We start from the raw sequence: 17,700 nt of genomic DNA on the forward strand, positions 1-17,700 counted from the left end.
AACATGCTTTATTTTTCAGCCCTCACTGCATTTGTGCTGTGGATTGTGTAGTTGTGTCTTAACAGGCAAAACCGCATGACTTACACCTCAAACTGGATGTGGTGTCCTCCTTCTCTGCCCCCTCCCCCTGCCATGCATGGCAGCCAACAGAAAACTTTCCCCTTGCACCTGGCCTGTGGCTCCAGCAACCAAAGCAATTTCTCACCTCCCTCTTACAGGGTTTTTGTAAGGATGGTGAACATGTTGTAAGTACAACACTTGGGGCAGCGGGGAGGTGAGCCCTACCAATTTGTCCTGGATTTACTAGGGAATTACCCAACTGTTTTCAGCTGAAAATGGAAGAATTTGGGCTGCTGCTTTTTTTCTGGGCCCAGCTGCAGGTTATCTGCTCTCCACTGTTCACATCAGCCTCTGCAACATACCCACCCTTTCCATTTCCTGACCTTTTACTGGCAGAGGCAAGAGGAGGTTTCTGTCCCTTTTCTTCCCTTCCTCCTCTTCAGGGATGTCAGAGAAATCTGCCCCAGATCCAAAGGACTGTGGATTGCTATGAATCCTACCTGCAGATTCCACAGATTTTGTTTGTTTGTTTGTTTGTTTGTTTGTTTAGAAAGCTTCTATGCTGCCCCATTTGCCGAAGATGAATTGTGTGGATGTGCAGACCAGTTAGAAACATAGCAACGTAGAAACAGAGCGAGTCAGAAGGGGTCTCCTGGGCCATCTAGTCTGACCTCCAGCACCAGCCGGCTCCACTCATGACATGCCCACCATGTGGACGTCCAGCCTATCCTTGAACACCCGCACCGATGGGGCCTCAGCCACCTCCCATGGAAGCCCATTTCACACCCTTGGGGTCCTGACTTTCAGGAAGTGCTTCCTGGCATCTAATGGAACCTGGGTTCACATTTGAGAAGGCTTGCGCATATTCGCACTATGCATCAGTGGGGGTGTGCACTAGTACTGTTGGAGAACTGTGCATTGGCACTAATGCGCATTAGCTCAGGTAGAATGAAAAGATCCAGTTCCATCCCTGGGCAACTGGTGGAACAAAAAAATGCAGGTTTAACAAAGCCCATCCTCTCCGTCCACCATACTGGCCGCATGTTGGGCCACGAGGACCCGGGACCCCAGAAGGCCTTTTGCCACCTCCTCCTGGGCGACTGCTACCAATGGAGCAGAGCAGTGGGAGGAAGCAGGAGAGGGAGAAGACCTGCCTCCTGCCGTTTCCATGGCTGATTAAACGTAAGGGAAGGGGGCGATTTGGGAGACCTGGGCCTGCAGGGCAGCTCTGCAGGCAGGAGGAAGCTGGCAAAAGTGGGTCCAGGGCAAGCCAGAAGTGCTTCACCAGTTCAGCTCCCATCCCGTGCTGTCAGGAGTCTTGAAGTGGGGCCTGCAGCTGGATGAGGGGGTTGCTTTTTAGAGTGCCCTTAAGAGGGGTCGGTGTGCATGTGGAATAATGGCCAATTAGGCGTCTGCCCGGCCTTTTAAGCAAACAGATCCTGGCTGCGGTCCTGAATGTGCTCACTTTGGCAGCAGCAGAGCCTGTGGAGGTCAGTGGGGCTGTGCCAGCGCAAGCATGTTGAGCATCGCAGCCACTGTGTCTGCTTGAGAAAGGATGCGCAAGTGCCAGTCCCTTGCATGTTGTACATGCCTGCTTCCCCAGTCTAAACCCGTGTATTCTTCTTGCTTTATAAGGGGCAGGCGAACGTTAATGTTAACGACTTCATATTACAGGCAGCTTGACCAAAAACATACCCTACCCAGTGGACAGATTCCAAAAACCATCTGAGCATGGCCAGTTGGGTTTCTCTTGCTTGCTTGCTTTTCTTCCCTGTGTGAAGCACAGTCCTTCATGTCGTAGAACAGCCTGCTTTCAAAGCCCCTCTGCCTCAATTCCAAAAGTATGTTGGACCGACTGTGCACCCCATGGGGAACTGCAACCAGTCCTGGTGACCCCCCCCCTCCGTTTTACAGTGCTGTCGTTAAATGATGGACCTCCTTCCCGCACTATGCTTGTGAGGCCCACTAGCACGGAGGAATGTTTAAAACATTTAGGAAAAGTGATGAAGAAAATAGGCAGCTTCTGACTGGGATGGTTAAATAGAGTTCCCAGACTGAGAGGTGGTACTGCTCTCTGGATACCAGTCTCAGAGACATCCCGGGTGGCCCCTGTTGGAAATAGCTGCTGCAGCAAATGCCTTGGGCTCCCAGCCTGAGACAACTGGATGCTACCGCTGTTTCCTCTCTCCTGTGGGTATTGCATGAGCAGAGCCAGCTGGAGCCGGGAGTCAGACTAGATGGCCCAGGAGGCCCTTCTGACTTGCTTTTTTTTCTACGCTTCCTCCTCCTCTTTCCAAGTATTGATATTCTGCCTATTCCCAGTACATCATTTGTTATTTTCATGAGCTTGCTCCATGGACGCTTTGCATCCTAGGCATACATTTAAACATTCCTCGGTCGACGCACACAAAACATGGGGAAGCGTGCCTGCTTTTCACTGGTGGCCCTGTGTGGCCCGTATTGCATGAGCCACTCTTCCTGACCTGAAGCCTTCCAGATGTTTTGCACCACATTTCCCAGGATTCCTTACTGTTGGCAAGGGTTGATGGGAGTTGGGGTCTAAAACGTCTGGAAGGCACCAGAATGGAGAAGGCTGGAATATATTGGCCTGTTAAGCGTGACTGAGGATCCCCCTGTGTGTGTACATGTATGAGACCCTGTGCAAGTGTGAGTGTGTGTGTGTGAGAGAGAGAATATCTAGCTTTTGAACAGAAGTTTCACCCTTACAGCATGAAAATGGTAGAGATGGCTTTCGAATTGGTTTATCAGGCCTGTAGATCAGAATGTTATCATAAAGAGAGAGGCCGTGGGGGACACTGGCCTTGCAACAGGTATGGGGCTTGAATGCAAGCCATTCTTTAAATTAATGGCCTTCTTTGGCTGCTTGGCTGCATATCTTAGCTCTGCATGAAAAGCAACGCACCAAACAAAATAGCAGCTTGAGTAATTATTGGTTCATACATAATATGAAACTTTTTTTCTTGGATCTCATTGCCAATGAACATGCCAAAATTCTGAGGTACAAAACACCACTTGAAATAAAGCTCCATGGACTTAAAGGAATGTCCTTGGCACAGCATTTAATAAAATATTTTTGTGCTGCATATCTATCTGAATTTAATTAATTGTGGATATTTGCGTGGTAGTGTGTCCGGTCTGCAAATTGCTTGGTGGAGAGTGATGTTAAAGAAATCGTGTCAACCTCAGCTGTTGCAAGGAAGAAACACAAAAGGGTTTGGGAAAATGTTTTATAAATGGATGGTGGCTTAAATAGTGATAATCTTGGTTCAGTTTAGGATTTAGATGAATTACTACTTCAGAGCCATTCTATACAATCAGCAGAATTATATGGTGTGCCTCTTATATAGCATCTTAAACTGCAAGGTAAAAACTCATAACTGAACATTTCGCCCACATATAAATCCTTGCATGCAGAAAATTAGTTCTTCAAGGGGGAGTACTATAATCTCATAAGATGTACACCACTTCACTCTGTGACTATGCAGTTCGGTTCTGAATTTAGATTTGGATAGGCATCTGGAAGAAGGAAAGGAAAACATAAGAGAATTCTCATACTCTCACCAAAACTTTCCAGACAGTGATAATTTGAACGTTGCATCAATGTGAAATGCTTCTGAATGTAAGAGGAGTGGCAAAACACTTTATTTTGAAACATGCATGCCCACCAACTCTGACTTGTTAAATATGGCAGGACAGATGCTTGTCTGTTCTGCACACATTAGACTTTACATACTGTAAATGCTGTTTTTTGAGCACATGCACATCTGTATAGGAAGATTGTAATGTGTGAAAGTGGGCATAAAGCATTTTTCATGGGAGTGAGTCCAGTGTTACACTATTGGCAACACAACATTGGTTTTTAAAGGAATTGGAGAGAGAGAGATGAGTAGAAAGATAGAGGAGAGTGAAAATATGTCTAGGCTACAGAGTTATATCAGTAGTTTGCTAGTTTGACATGGCTTCCCATCCCCTCCCTGTCTCCAAATCCTGGGAATGTGCGGTTTAGGACAGGTGCAAGGAATCCTGCTAGAAATCAAGTTCTTGTCCTCCCCGCCACCCACCCATCACAGCAATTCCCAGGATTCCATTGGGTGGAAAAATGATTACTAAGCCATTATTCCTGCAGTATAAAAAGCAATATGCCCAGAGAAGGACAGAGAGGATATATGAGAATAGACACCTTAATAGACATGACCTTCCTGTGTCTTCAGTCTGAGATGCCAGAGAGCTGCTGCAGTCAACAGTACTGAACTAGATGGTCAAGTAGCTTGACTTGGTGTATGACCCTTTCCTATGTCCCTAATGGCATTCCTCAGCCCTTTGTGCCACCACTGTGAAGGCCCTGCTACAGGTCACTTTCAGCAACACCTCCGCTGGGGGAGACAAGCAAAGCAAGCCTCTACCCAAGGCCTTAATAGGTAATTCTGCTGCGGCAAATGGAGATGCTCTGGACAGGAACTTGCTGTCCTTCAGTTCCCAAAATGGAACAAGTATCTCCCCCTCTCTCCACCTTCATCTTCTCACTCTTTCTCTCAAACTTGTCACCTATTCAGACAGAATAGGCTCCGTTCTGATTTTCTGAATGCGGAGTAATCCAGACATTCTTTAAAATAAGGAGTGGGTAGGAAAAGTCAGGAAAATCTTGCCAATTAGATGCATATATTCATAGCCATGCATGGCCTGTATTCTTTGTTGGGATAGTTTAGTATGAACCCAAGTAAGCTCAAAAATATTTCAGTTTTAAAGGCACACTTATGCTACATATATACTGGGCTTTTTGGAAATGAATAACTTACATACTGGCTCATTTTCATTAAAACAAATATTTTGAACTGCATCTTTATTAAAATAAATCAAATTTATAAAGATTAACTCACCAACTTATTTGATGTTCAGAAATGAAATTATTGATGTAGGAGCCACGCATCCATATGGGTATCCTTACTGTCCATAATTAATAAGCCAAGATGCTAATTCACCAATGTATATGGAAACCCGGCCATAAAATTGGTTATAGATGATTGCTTAGCATTCATCCATAGACCTTTTACATTTCTTTACAAAGAAAAAAGAAAAAACCCAGGAAAAGCAAAATATGCTTCTGACAGCATTGGGACAAGATTGTTTACCTTTACTGATAAATGAGCAGAATGGCGGATCAGCATTTGCAAACAGTTTAGATGTGATTTTAAAACAGTATATAAAAACATGGCAATCTTCTAAGTTGTCACCCACATGATTGCATTCCCAAGGACTATGCATGGGTGTGAAAGAGGGCAGTGAAGAAAGCTGATAGGAAGAAGGGATGCATTTCTTCATGGTGCTGGAGGGGAGCTTTACAAATGCCTTGGGCCAACGGGAAGATGAACAAGTGGGTTCTGCTAGAGCAAGCCATAACTTTCCCCAGAAGCAAAAATGATGAAACTAAGGCTGCTGTACTTTGGATATATCATGAGGAAGCATGACTTACTGGAGAAGGCAATCAAGCCAGGGGAAGTTGAAGGCAGAAGAGGAAGGTCCGCTGTGGATTGATCCCATAAAGGACGCCGCAGTGTTAAGTTTACAAGAGCTGAGCCGGGCTGTGAAGGACGGGCCTTTTGGAGGGCTTTCATTTATAAGGTTGTCATAAGTTGGAGACAACTTGAGAGCACAGAATAACAACCACCTTCTGGGTGATGTTTATATTATACCCTTCTAGACATAACAGACGTATCCTGAATGGAAAGGATAGGATGCCACACCTGGCCAAGTCAGTTTTGCTTTAGCCATTGATAAAATGTGGTACAGTGTTTATTCAGTGATGTTTCCGTATCCCCAGACTCACAAGGGCAGAGACTTAGAGTGGTGGGCATTCCTTCAATTAGGCTGCCTAACAGTCAGGACTGCATCACTAACTAACCTGAAAGGGACGTGGCACGTTGTGGGCAGCATGAAAGAGGGGCATGAGATCACCTGGGCCAGAAAGCATCTTCCCTTTCCCCTGCATTTAAGGTTCCAGATTAGGAGGTAAACAAAAGTGAGCTCCAACTTTCTTTCCCAGCTGACTTTGCCCAGCTTTATATGCCTTGCTGCCTGTTCCTCTGTCTCTGTGCTACTTGGGTGCTCAATTTTTTCTCAAGTTCCTCAGCTCCTGAACACTCCTCCATGTGTGTTTCTGGTTAATAGCCGTACTGATGGTTACCCATCTCTACATGCCCGCATTCACTCTTGGAGCTGTATTGCCAAGTCTGTTAAGAATGGTGGTCTTTGTAGGAGTGGTGTTGGTTGCTAGTCATACAAATAGGTCTGAGATGAGATTAAGGATAGATGTGATAGCGGCTGGTGTCACAAAGGCACCCCTCTCTTTACACTAGGTGAAAATAGTGATACTCTCACTTTAGAATGCAGATTGGGGATCTTGTGTTAGAATATGCTGCTTAAGAAAAACACCTCGGTCAGATAAAAAAGCTAATCTATCAGGGAAATAAATAAATAAATAAATAAATTATTCTAGCTATTTCTAGGTTACTATGTTTTCAGTCCGAGGTGAATAAGATGATTTAAGGCCTTCCAATGCAAGTCTCCCTTTGAGCTAAGATCTGATTCCCCTTGTGATCACTGAGACTTTTGGGATGTTGGTGTGCCAAGCCCAGAACTTGTCAAGACAAACACTGATGTGAAGCACATCAGGGTAAATGTTGTTTCCAGCTCTTAAAGAAAATTAAAACAGGTGATAGGAAATGAAGCAGTAGCCCATGTGTTCATTTTTTCAGTATGATTTCCTCGTTTCAGAGGTCAAGCAAGAAATGAAGCCTAAACCTTTTGGAAAGCATGCTTCCCCTGGACCGCAGATTCTCAGTATCCACAGAGTGTATATACAGACAAGGCAAGAGAAACGCATTAATTTTACTATTGGGAGCCGAGCTTATCTACTTCCAAAAACATCTGTTGTCATCAAATGCCCAGTCCGGAGGTTCCAAAAGTCTCTGATCCAATGGGAGAAAGATGGGCAGCGCCTCCAAATCTCTAAGCGTCTTGGAGTCACAAAATCGGGATCGCTCAAGCTGAATAGCCTTGAGACTTCTGACATAGGTGTGTACAAGTGCGTTGCTGGCTCGGCTCAGGAGACCTTTGTTCTGAAGCTCATTGGCACAGACAACCGGCTGATTGAACCACCCACTTTCCAGAAGCACATGGGGGCAAGTGGCAGCTCCGAACACAACGAGGCCAACAGTTTGGGGGCAAAGTGGCATAAGGTGAGCCTGATGTGGAAACTGTGGAGCAGGAAGGCAGAGCAGTATCTTGGTGATGGGCAAGTGAACGACCAGCCTTTTTTGCGACATCTAGAAACCCAGATGAGAAATTCAGCTGCAGAATATGGCTCTCGCAAATTCACAAATAAGCACCTTGAAGCAGTTGTTCTGCCTGGTGCTTACAGTATGGATACAATTCATTTTGAGGAACTAATCAAGAATCTGAGCCATCTTGTTGAAGCTGGAGAAGTCGATGATGAATTGGCCTCTCAGCTCGTCTATCAGCTGATTGCGGAGTTATCCAAGCCTGCACAGTCAGCTTCAGAAAAACTGAAGGAGGCAGAAGATGAAAAGCTACCTTCTAGGAAACCTGGCAAGTCTCCAGACCTCTCTGATAATCTTAGCACAAAACCCCAAGGCAATGCAGTGATAAGTCAGAAGGGTCCAGTGATCATAAGGCAAAAAGAAGGGCCACAGGTTTATTCTAACAAAACAGTGACTGTACGAGTTGGAAGTACACTTTTCTTAACAAAGGATGTCTGCATTATAAATTTGCTTTGTGAAACTGTTGGGGTTAGCAGTCCTAAATATACTTGGACAAAAGATGGAATGGAGTTAAAGTCCTCTGAGAAGTAAGTAAAATGAAATCTTCTTTCTCTTCTGTGTTTTTCTGAATGAGTCATGTCATAGTCCTGTCAAATATTTATGGTCAAATTGTACATGAAAATCCCTTTATTTGCCTAGTTACAGAATTAGCATTATGATTTTAGACATAAAGGACTTTTAAATGAATAGCAATGTGCAAGCAGCCCATTTTTCATTGCCTTCCATACTTATTCATCAGCCTCTTGATCTTTTTCTTTTATCTCTCCTTTCTGTTTCCATAAATCTCTCTCTGTTTTCTCTGTCTGACTGTCTGTCTTTGAAGGACAGGTTAAGCCCTACTGCTACAATCTACGTTTCATTTGACCACAACCCAATTTTGGCATCACGGATTAAAAGAAATGAGCTTATCTTCATAGTAACATTGACAAATATTCCACTGAGTCTAGCACCACGCGGGATCAGCTGAGCTGATGGAAGGGGACTCCCCTCCCTCCCTTGGCTGCCCGTCGGATCCCCTGAAAATAGTCGAGAGACTGTGCTGAAAGGGGCGAACTGGGGCAGGGGGCAATCCACAAAGGTCCCTTGCTTTTGTGGGAAGCAGATTCTGCATCCAACCAATTACATCTCTCTGCTTTCCCTCCTGTTCTGTTTTAAAACATATCAGGACATGTGGCAAGGCGAAGTATCTGAAATGGTAGACCAATCCTAGCCTAGGATGGCCACTACTGAATGGCCAAAAGAGAAACATGCATCACCCGAAAACAGAACGAAAGGGGACAGTTTTCATAAAATTTGCCTGGGCTTATATTATAGATGCCGGCTGAGAAGTAACTATAATTTAAATGAAATACAGAACATCTCACTCTAGTGTGGACGGCTGTGGCCAGAGGAGCTGCATGCCTCATCCAGTCTTCCGCCCAGAAGCTGACAGTGGGCAGCTTCCTTTGCTCTTCCTCATGGAGTTTCCTTCATTCAACATGGACATGGACTTGGACCAAACAGCCTTTCCGGCTTTGTGACAGGGACGGCTCAACACAAAGGGGTGACCTCTGGCAGTCTTTCAAAGAGAAGTCATGTCAGTCGCATTCCTTCTGGTTGGACCTTATGTGCACCGGCAAGTTCATAGATAACGAGGGGCAGACTAAGTGATGGGCTGGCTGTTCATGCATATTAACGCTATGAAATCCATGGCACTTTCCCTCTCCCCTCTTCTTTTAACTTGTGCCCTATGGAATATGTGGAATTTAAGGGGGAGATGAGTGGAGAAGAGGTTGGTTACCTCCAAGAGTGCCATGGTCCTGATCTGAAGTGGGGGCCACGCGTGTGTGCTTACATGAAGCTACATAAAACTACCACACGTGGCTGCACTAGCTTGTCCCAGAAAGTTTGAGTAAATGCTCTTTAGATGAGCTTAACTGTGCTGATGTTGTTGAGCTTAGGTGGAAGATCCCTTCCTGTTTTCTCTGGGAGTGTTGGAACAATGTTTTGCTTCTTCCTGGCTAAACCAGGTTTGTTTTGCACACATTCCACAGAGTGGTTTTGGAAGACAGTGGCAAAATCCATATTTTGAACCTAACCAGGAAAGAAATGGGTGTGTACCATTGCATCGTGGAGAATGACTTTGGTTCCGACATGGAAACATCGATGCTGTTTTATGCAGGTGGTGTTTAATGCTGTTATTTTGCAACTTCCTTCATCACAAACAACTTCTCCCTTTCTTTTCTCTTTCAAGTGGGAAATTAAAAGGAAATTGAGGAGGGAGTAATTATAACACTATGAGCATCTTGCACAAATTAATATCTGCTTTGCAGTGGATAAACACACAAACATACATGTACCCACATCAGTCAGTTTTTCCCTTAATGGTCTCTAAGTATTGCTTACTTATTACGCAACCTGAGATATATAGTCAAATCAGTGGTGTGGGATCCTCTGTTCAAGGATTAGAATTGTGTAATTACATGGCACTTCAAAATTTGGCAGCTGTGAATGGATTGCAGACCCTTGGATCAGATCATGGATAATCTTACAGCATCCAATGAAGTATGCAGCATATTGCCAGGTAGAGTGGAACTAAGGCTGAATTCACCAAACCACCATAACTGAGATGTAAACAATGTGAGTGCAAATTCAGCTCCCCAAATAGCAGTGACTGGTAGTTGCTGGGAGAAGTATCTGGTGAGGAAAGGAGCTTGCCTTAAAGGAGGAAGAAGAGGCCGAGCGAACGAGGACATGGGCACCTCCTGCTAGCTGTAGCCCCGCTCATTTCTCTGCATTGTCTCATGCCGACATTCTGTTGCTTGGTCACCATGGAGAGTGACAGAAGCTGCCTATCCAGAGTTATCAATTTCTCCTGTCCTTTCTTTGCAGAAGCTCCTACTATACTTTCCTCCATAAGCAACACCTCAGATGCCAAGCTTTGGAACCTTTCTGTGCCGGTTGGAGGGACAATCCTGGCAAGAAGGGGAGCAAACATCCTGCTGGGATGCCCAGTGAAAGGTAAGCAGAAAAATCCCAAGAACACCACCGCTCCCAGCCCCCTTGCAGCACTCTGCTGAAAAGCTCCTCTTAAGTCTTGGAGAACATTTTCAAGACAAGAGGGGAAATAAGCGAGTGGTAAAGGCCACAGGACATTAATCTGAGAGCGTGTATTTTTCTTATGCGTGTTGCCCATCTGCACCCTGCGTCTCCCCGCTTCCTTTCACCCCCGCTATGCACACACAGACAGAGGCAGGGGGGGAGAGGCGTGTGGCTTCCGAGAGCTCTTCCAGGAGGCCATCTGCGGCCAGCCACAATGTTTAATGGCCCCAGAGCTGCAGAGGATCTTAGAATGTGGGCTTCACAGCCAGCAGCTCCGCTTCTCAGCAGTTCAGCAGCTTGGCTGCAATCCTTTCTCCTTGCTCAGTGGACGAGTGGCCTTGGCACTGAGGACTGCCAGAAATCCCAGGCGCACAATGCGCTTGCCTCTTGTTGCCAGTGGGATGTGGCTTCAGTGAGGGGGTTGGGCGTATGAAATGCCAGGCCACAGGATCTGTGATCTGCCAGTGCAGCACCTCTCCAGAGTGAGGCAGGCTGTGAGCAGAAACTGTGCTCCTTCAAGTTGTTTAGCAAAATGCCCGTTTATGATGGGTGGGGTGTGTGTGTGGAGGGGGGGGCAAATGGGGAGGATTCCTTGGGAACTTTCTTTGTCCTTCTGAATTCAGAAATCGAGAGCAGGTTTCATGTCCCTAAACAAGGGGTTTTTCATTGTCCCATAGCAGGAAATAACACAATTCTTATCTCCCTCTCAAAGTGGGAAAATGACCTGTAGGTGTGGCCATGATCCAGATTTCATCTTGCAAAGAGGTCAAACTGTTCATCTCCAGGAACTGATCCCTTTCTGTCAAGACTTAGGAATCATAGAATTCTCTCCTTCCAGAAACCCATATGGAATCCTACCACCTGTTTTTCTGAAAGGCAATGAAAAACTTTCTTTTTCATAGGAGGAAAGTGCAGTAGGAGCTTCTGCAAAATCTTTTTAAAATTACAACTGCATTTATGTTGTTTCAATCTTGCTTAAAGTTTTTGCTTTGTCTGTTTGCATTTTGTTCCCACTTTGGCCTTTTTTTTTAATGAAATGTGTGGTATACATTATGAAGGTGTATAAACTTCACCTTGGATTCTACTTCTTGAAGTGTGGCAAAGATACCAAGCTTAAGAATGGTCTTTTGAAGATAGACTTTATTTAATGAAAAGTGTGGTCCCATGGTTCATTCTTGCTCCCTTGGCTGTTACAAGCAAGTCCAAGAGGATCGTGCACACTTTTTGGGACTGCCACTGCTTATCAGAGGCCACTTCCAGAATCTCGTGGACTCTTGGAATTGCTTTCCAGGTAGCTCACAGGAGCTGCTTGTAGGTGGAAGGCCTCTAGAACACACCTCTAGGGGGCAGCACACCTCTTGGAGTTATGAACACGTGGACTAGTGATTTTGAGCCACTGAAAGGATTCTGTAAGGCTAACTTCCACCAGCCCATATGGAAGCAGTGGGCATGGGACCAAGCAGCCAGAGCGACAGTCCATCTATCCCTGTTCTTGATGACTTACAGCCCATGCAAATATGCCCTTGGAATATGTACACAGGCCTTGTTCCGCATGCCGTATGCTCCAGCTGGGGATGGGGTGTGCCTGGCACTCTCATGTTCCATTGTGTGTGTAATAATATGAAAGAAGGACTCAGTTTGACCTGAGTAGGTCTTTCTGGGAAGAACCAGGAAATGTTTGAGGGCAGCAGCCACCACTCCAGGCCTGAGGAGAGAGAGGGCGTGCCTGAGGCAGCTCAGTGGAAAGGCTTTGTTGAAATCTAACTTAGACTTACTTGGAAGGCAGAGCCTACAGGGTGCAGTCCACCCGCTCCGAGACTGTGAAGAGCCTGCACGAAACCTGTGTGGCTGGGCCCTTAACCCAGCAGGACTCCACTGAATTGTCCACCGGGGGCAAGAGACAGAGTTTGTGTGTGAGAAACACGAAAATGGCTAATGCTGCCCAGTCTCCAGGAAGTGATTTAAGCATGGTGGGAATAGACTTTGGAAGTCAGATCCAGCCCTGGGGACACAGAGGAGAACTTAGCCAATCTCCCCTGGACTCCAAACACCATATTCCTTCCCCAAGTGTGTATGTTTGCCAGCCGCTGGCAGAGGTCAGTGTTGTGTGTCACGCTTAATCAAAATCAGCTTGTGTGTGTACAAACCCATTTCTTACTCATACTTGGAAAGGATCGGAACTCCGAGTGATTGAAAATAAATTGTTGAAACGAGCCGGCAGTGCCGTTTCCATTTTTATTACTTTCGGGAGGGGAATTTGTATTTTTCCTTACGTTGCTACCAAAAAAGAAAGAAAGAAAAAAACTCAGTCTACTACATCTCAAAGACCAAAAATAATGTCAGAAATATATGGATGCTAATAGTTCTACAAATAGCTTTTGAAAATAGTGGCGCCAGACCGACGGATATTGGGACATGTGGCTCAGTTGTTCTCTGTCCGTACCAAGGGCACGGCTCTGGTGAAGTCATGTTTTCCAGCTGTACTTTGGCAACGGCATGTGGAGCGGCAACCTGCCTTAGTCACACAGCTCGTGTTGAATATCGCTAGCTTTTGCAACCTTAGTGTCACTTCGCTATTGGCACAAAGGACTTGCTGCTCCGGAATCTTTTAATAGCTGCATCTGCTATTTGGGGGACTGGGTCTATTACAACTGGCCGGCAGTAGACCCTCCTCCCATCTCCCTTCTCTATTTGTTTGCAGTGTGTTGCCTCATTTTATTTTTGACAACTGCAGAAGCAAAATCCAGGTTCCTTTGCTACGAGATTATCAGTGCTCGCCTTTAACCAAACTGGCCTGGAATTTCACACATCACAGAAGTTGACCAAGCTGGTTCCAGTGTGGGATCTTCGAGGGCTTATTTTTAGATAGGTACAAGGAAATACAAGGGAGAAATGCCTGGGGGAAATGCTGTCTCTCAGGATTTTTGCCTTGTGAGATGTTTGGGAGGAACGGCATCATGCAGGTCCAATCTGACTGTCCACCCTTTCCCCACTTGCTGTTTTGTGAAATCCATCATGCATTTACAGTTAGGGCAATCAGATCCACTCACACCTCATTTGGCCACTTTGGAAGGTGATTCCTTAAGTAATAATAATTTTGAAAAATACAGCTGGAAACAAGAAAAAACAAAAGGAAATTCGCATGGGAAAGAATGTAATCCAGCATTCTAGGTGCTGTTCATTTTCAGTACCATTTGCTAACTTCTTCCACTGGAGCTTCAGGACCTGTAGCCCTCCTGATGCTGAGGAACAGGAACTCCTGTCCCCATTCCATTCATCAGGCTATCTGGGGCTGATGGCGACTGGAGCTTAGCAACATCTGGAATGCCACAGTCTCTTCAGCCATGGTCTACTAGCAAGAAACCCTGCTACGTCAAATTTTCGTTTTAGCCCTGGCGTGTTTTAGATAGTTTTAATAATCTATCTTATTTAATTATATGTATAACTTCTGTGTACTGTAATATTTTAATTGTATGCATGTTTAATTGTATGCATGTGCAAGGTGCCTTGAGCCTTACTGTAGTTGGAATGTATTGAAAGATGGCAGTGATGAGACCCGCACTGAAAAAGCTCTCCCTGCATCCCACTATAGTGGATAAGTACCAACTGGTCTCCAGTGTCCTATTTTTAGGCAAGCTATTAGAGCCTGTCATGGGCTCCCAGCCCCAGAGTTTCCTGAATGCCACCTCTCTTGATCTGGCAGCCACGCCTCTGGCTGTACATGCAGGGGTGGCATTCACCTTCTTATCTGCAAACTCAGGGCAAAATCTGCCCTTTGGTGGTCCCCACAGAACTATATCCCTTCCCCACTCCAGCTCCTTACCAGCAAGCACTAATCTTTTGGCAGTTTCCTGGCTTTTATGCAGCTTGCCCCTATTCCGAAAGGCTGAAATGCATCTCCAAAGCTACGTTACAGACAAAAGCCTTAAGTGTCAATATGCTGGTATGCTTTATCCCCATGCGTCTTTGTTTTGGCTTTGTCCACCACTCAGATACAGCCTCTGAGAGCTGCTCTGAACTGGAACTCAGCCTGGCAGGGGGGAGAGCATCTTCGTCTTGCTCTGTATCCTCATGGCTGGTAGCTTTTCAGTCAACATGCTTACTATGAATGCAGTCAAACCCTCCTGTTTTCCTGGTGGATCACACTGCTTTTTTAAAAAGCAAGCAAACATCCAAACTTCAGGGAGCCTAGATTTTCATTGACAGCAGAGAGTGAAACACCAGTGAAACTAACACTGAAATAATTACTAGAAATTAAGACACTTCTATTGTTATGGGTGTTCTTCGCCACCTACTGGTAAAAAAAGAAAAAATGTATTAATATCAAATTTTGCATGGGACATTTTATTATGTTTCTAAATTTTTCAAGTTCTGACATTTCCTGAAATGTTCCCAAATCTCATTTTCCATTTTTCCTATTTTTAGAGCACGATCTGTTGAGATCATTTTCTGTACAGCCAAGTTCGTTGTTTATTTTTCGTTTGGTTGTGCCTTGTGTGGTTGTGGCAACCACGCATCCAGTGTGCTGCTGCTTTTTGTACTCTTACCCGTTACCACGTGTCCTAAGAGCAGAAGCAGAAGCGCTAGGCAGTGCCTTCCCCAAAGAGCAGGACACGGGCACTCAGCGGTCCCCTGAAAGCAAAGTGAACCCAGTTCCTAGCTTACATGATATACCGCCCAGATCACTTTGGCTGTGAGATGGTATACAAATGAAATTAATAAATTATTATTATTACTATTATATAAATAAATAATAAATGACTCTGGTGCTCCCACAACTGGAGTTGTGGAAGGCTATAGCCAGGTTGGAGTCAGTGCAGCGTAGGGCCACAAGGTTGGTGGCCGGTTTGCAGGGGATGCCATATGAGGCGAGACTGAGGGAACTGGGTCTTTTCAGCCTGGGGAAGAGGAGACTTAGAGGGGATATGTTGGCGACATACAGGTATGTGAGGGGGTGTCACACGGAGGTGGGTAGAGACCTGTTCTCCCCTGCAGAGGAAGGCAGGACGCGCTCCAGTGGAGCAAAGCTCAGGGAGCCAAGGTTCCATCTGGATGCCAGGAAGCACTTCCTGACAGTCAGGACCCCGAGGGTGTGGAATGGGCTTCCACGAGAGGTCGTTGAGGCCCCATCAGTGAGGGTGTTCCGAGAAAGGCTAGACATGCACAGATATATTTACAAGAGAGTTTGTGGAATATAGTAAGTTGAGTCAGCAGTGTGATGCGGTGGTCAAGACGGTGAATGCCACCTTTGGTCGCATAGCCAGAAGTGTGGCTTCTAGATCGAGAGAGGTATTACTACCACTCTACACGACTCTGGTGTGCCCGCAACGAGAGTATTGTGCTCAGTTTTGGGCCCCTCATTACAGGAAGGTTATAGCCAGGTTAGAGTCAGTGCAGCGTAGGGCCACAAGGTTGGTGGCCGGTTTGCAGGGGATGGGGTATGAGGCGAGACTGAGGGAACTGGGTCTCTTCAGCAGGCTGAAGAGGAGACTCAGAGGGGATATGTTGGCGACATACAAGTATGTGAGGGGATGTCACATGGAGATCGGTAGAGACCTGTTCTCCCCTGCAGAGGAAGGCAGGATGCGCTCCAACAGAGCAAAGATCAGGAACCAAGGTTCAATTTATATGCCAGGAAGCACTTCCTGACAGTTAGGACTCCGAGGGTATGGAATGGGCTTCCACGGGAGGTGGTTGAGGCCCCATCAGTGAGGGTGTTCCAAGAAAGGTAGACATGCACGTGGTGGTCATGAGCAGAGCCGGTTGGAGCCAGGGGTCAGACTAGATGGCCCAGTAGGCCCCTTCTGACTCGCTCTGTTTCTATGTTTCTAAATGCACAGTGCATTAAAATGCCTCAGTCCTAAGTTTTTATGATTGAAGAGTTTATCATTGATCTTAGCAGTACTCTTAGCAATACTCTTTAGCCCCAATTCCATGTATGTCTACTCAATGTGAGCTCAGTTATATATGCAATAGGATTCAACCATGCAGTTTCATGTAGTCCTACACAGGAGAAAAATCTACCTTAAAAAAGGCTGATATATAGTACAACAACACAGCCTACATGTAGATGAAGAGATGTTTCTATTTCTTTCCAACATGTGCACTGCAGGAAGTCCATATACTTATGCTTAAAAACAAATTTCCTCAACCTTAAAAGGTTGTGTATGAAAAATTGTTAGCATAGTACTTTCCATTAAAGTATTCCCTATCCCAAAATATCCTAGAATTTTATGGAATAATTTGTTTTGCCCAATTAGGAGTGACTTTAAGTGAAACTATGGTATTTTGTGTTTAGAGAACATTATCTTTTACAGCATGGTGCAGTAGCTAAGATGGGGTTTCAGGAGATCCGGGTTTGAATCCCCACTCAGTCCTGGAGCTAATATGGTGACTTTGCACTAGTCATGGATTTGCAGGCTAGTCTACCTCATAGGGTTGTTGTTGTGAGGACAGAATGGAGAGAAGGAGAACCTTGTAAGCTGCTTTGCAAGATCAATGTAACAACAACAACAACAACAAGGGCTCTGGCACCTTAAGAAGGTCTCCAGAAGATGGTAGCACCTCCCAATTTGCACCCTCCAGATGTGCTGGATGGTACTCCCCTAGTTCCAAGCCAGTATGGCCTCTGGGTAGGAATTATTGGGATAACCTTTTAACACATCTGGGGCTCACTAGAGTGGGGAGGGTTGCCTTAAGGCATGAGTGGAAACAATCATCCATCAGGAGCTCTGGGTGGACCAATGCCACAGAGGTCTTCAAAAGTCAGCATCACCTCTTTGAACTGAACTTGAAAATTGACCAGGAATGAAGCCAGGTGCTTCAGTGGACATCCTGAGAATGTCGGAATCCAAAGCCTGTAAAAACCACTATGCTGAAGACATTGGGTTTATTATGCATGCAGGATTGCAACTCTTTTAATTAACAGCGCTAATATTTTTGTTATTGCTGTGGTTGCTTCCTGCCTGATTTCAGCCTTAAGTGGTAATTTCATCAAGTTATCCCTTTTAAGCATTGCTCCCTTGACCTCTGTGTAATGAGTTGGTCTTCAAAAGTACCTCTTGCAAATATAGCGCATATGAAAAAAATCTAGCTGCGAATATTATGAGAAAGTGTCAAAACTCTGGCTGAAAGTTATTGGGCTGGAACTGAAAGGGTACTCTGTCTTGGAACAAGGTCTCTTCCTGATTTCAAGAGGTCT

At 45.4% G+C, this 17,700-nt stretch overlaps 1 protein-coding gene across 7 annotated transcripts in view; it reads left to right on the forward strand.

Moving 5' to 3' along the window:
- Positions 1-17,700, forward strand: part of ADAMTSL3 (ADAMTS like 3) — a 245,472-nt gene that overhangs the window by 196,925 nt on the left and 30,847 nt on the right. For all 7 annotated transcript variants that reach the window (XR_006415544.1, XM_044438722.1, XM_044438720.1 and 4 more), the window contains 3 exons: positions 6,853-7,945; positions 9,452-9,579; positions 10,290-10,418. Coding sequence is in view for 6 of the 7 variants with exons in the window: in XM_044438722.1 (XP_044294657.1) it covers positions 6,853-7,945; positions 9,452-9,579; positions 10,290-10,418 (1,350 nt within the window). In the remaining variant the exon portion in view is untranslated. The remainder of the gene's footprint in view (positions 1-6,852; positions 7,946-9,451; positions 9,580-10,289; positions 10,419-17,700) is intronic.

The sequence above is a fragment of the Varanus komodoensis genome, unplaced genomic scaffold (genome assembly GCF_004798865.1).
Source record: "Varanus komodoensis strain SLA01 unplaced genomic scaffold, ASM479886v1 scaffold33, whole genome shotgun sequence".
In the NCBI taxonomy this organism is placed as follows: domain Eukaryota; kingdom Metazoa; phylum Chordata; class Lepidosauria; order Squamata; family Varanidae; genus Varanus; species Varanus komodoensis.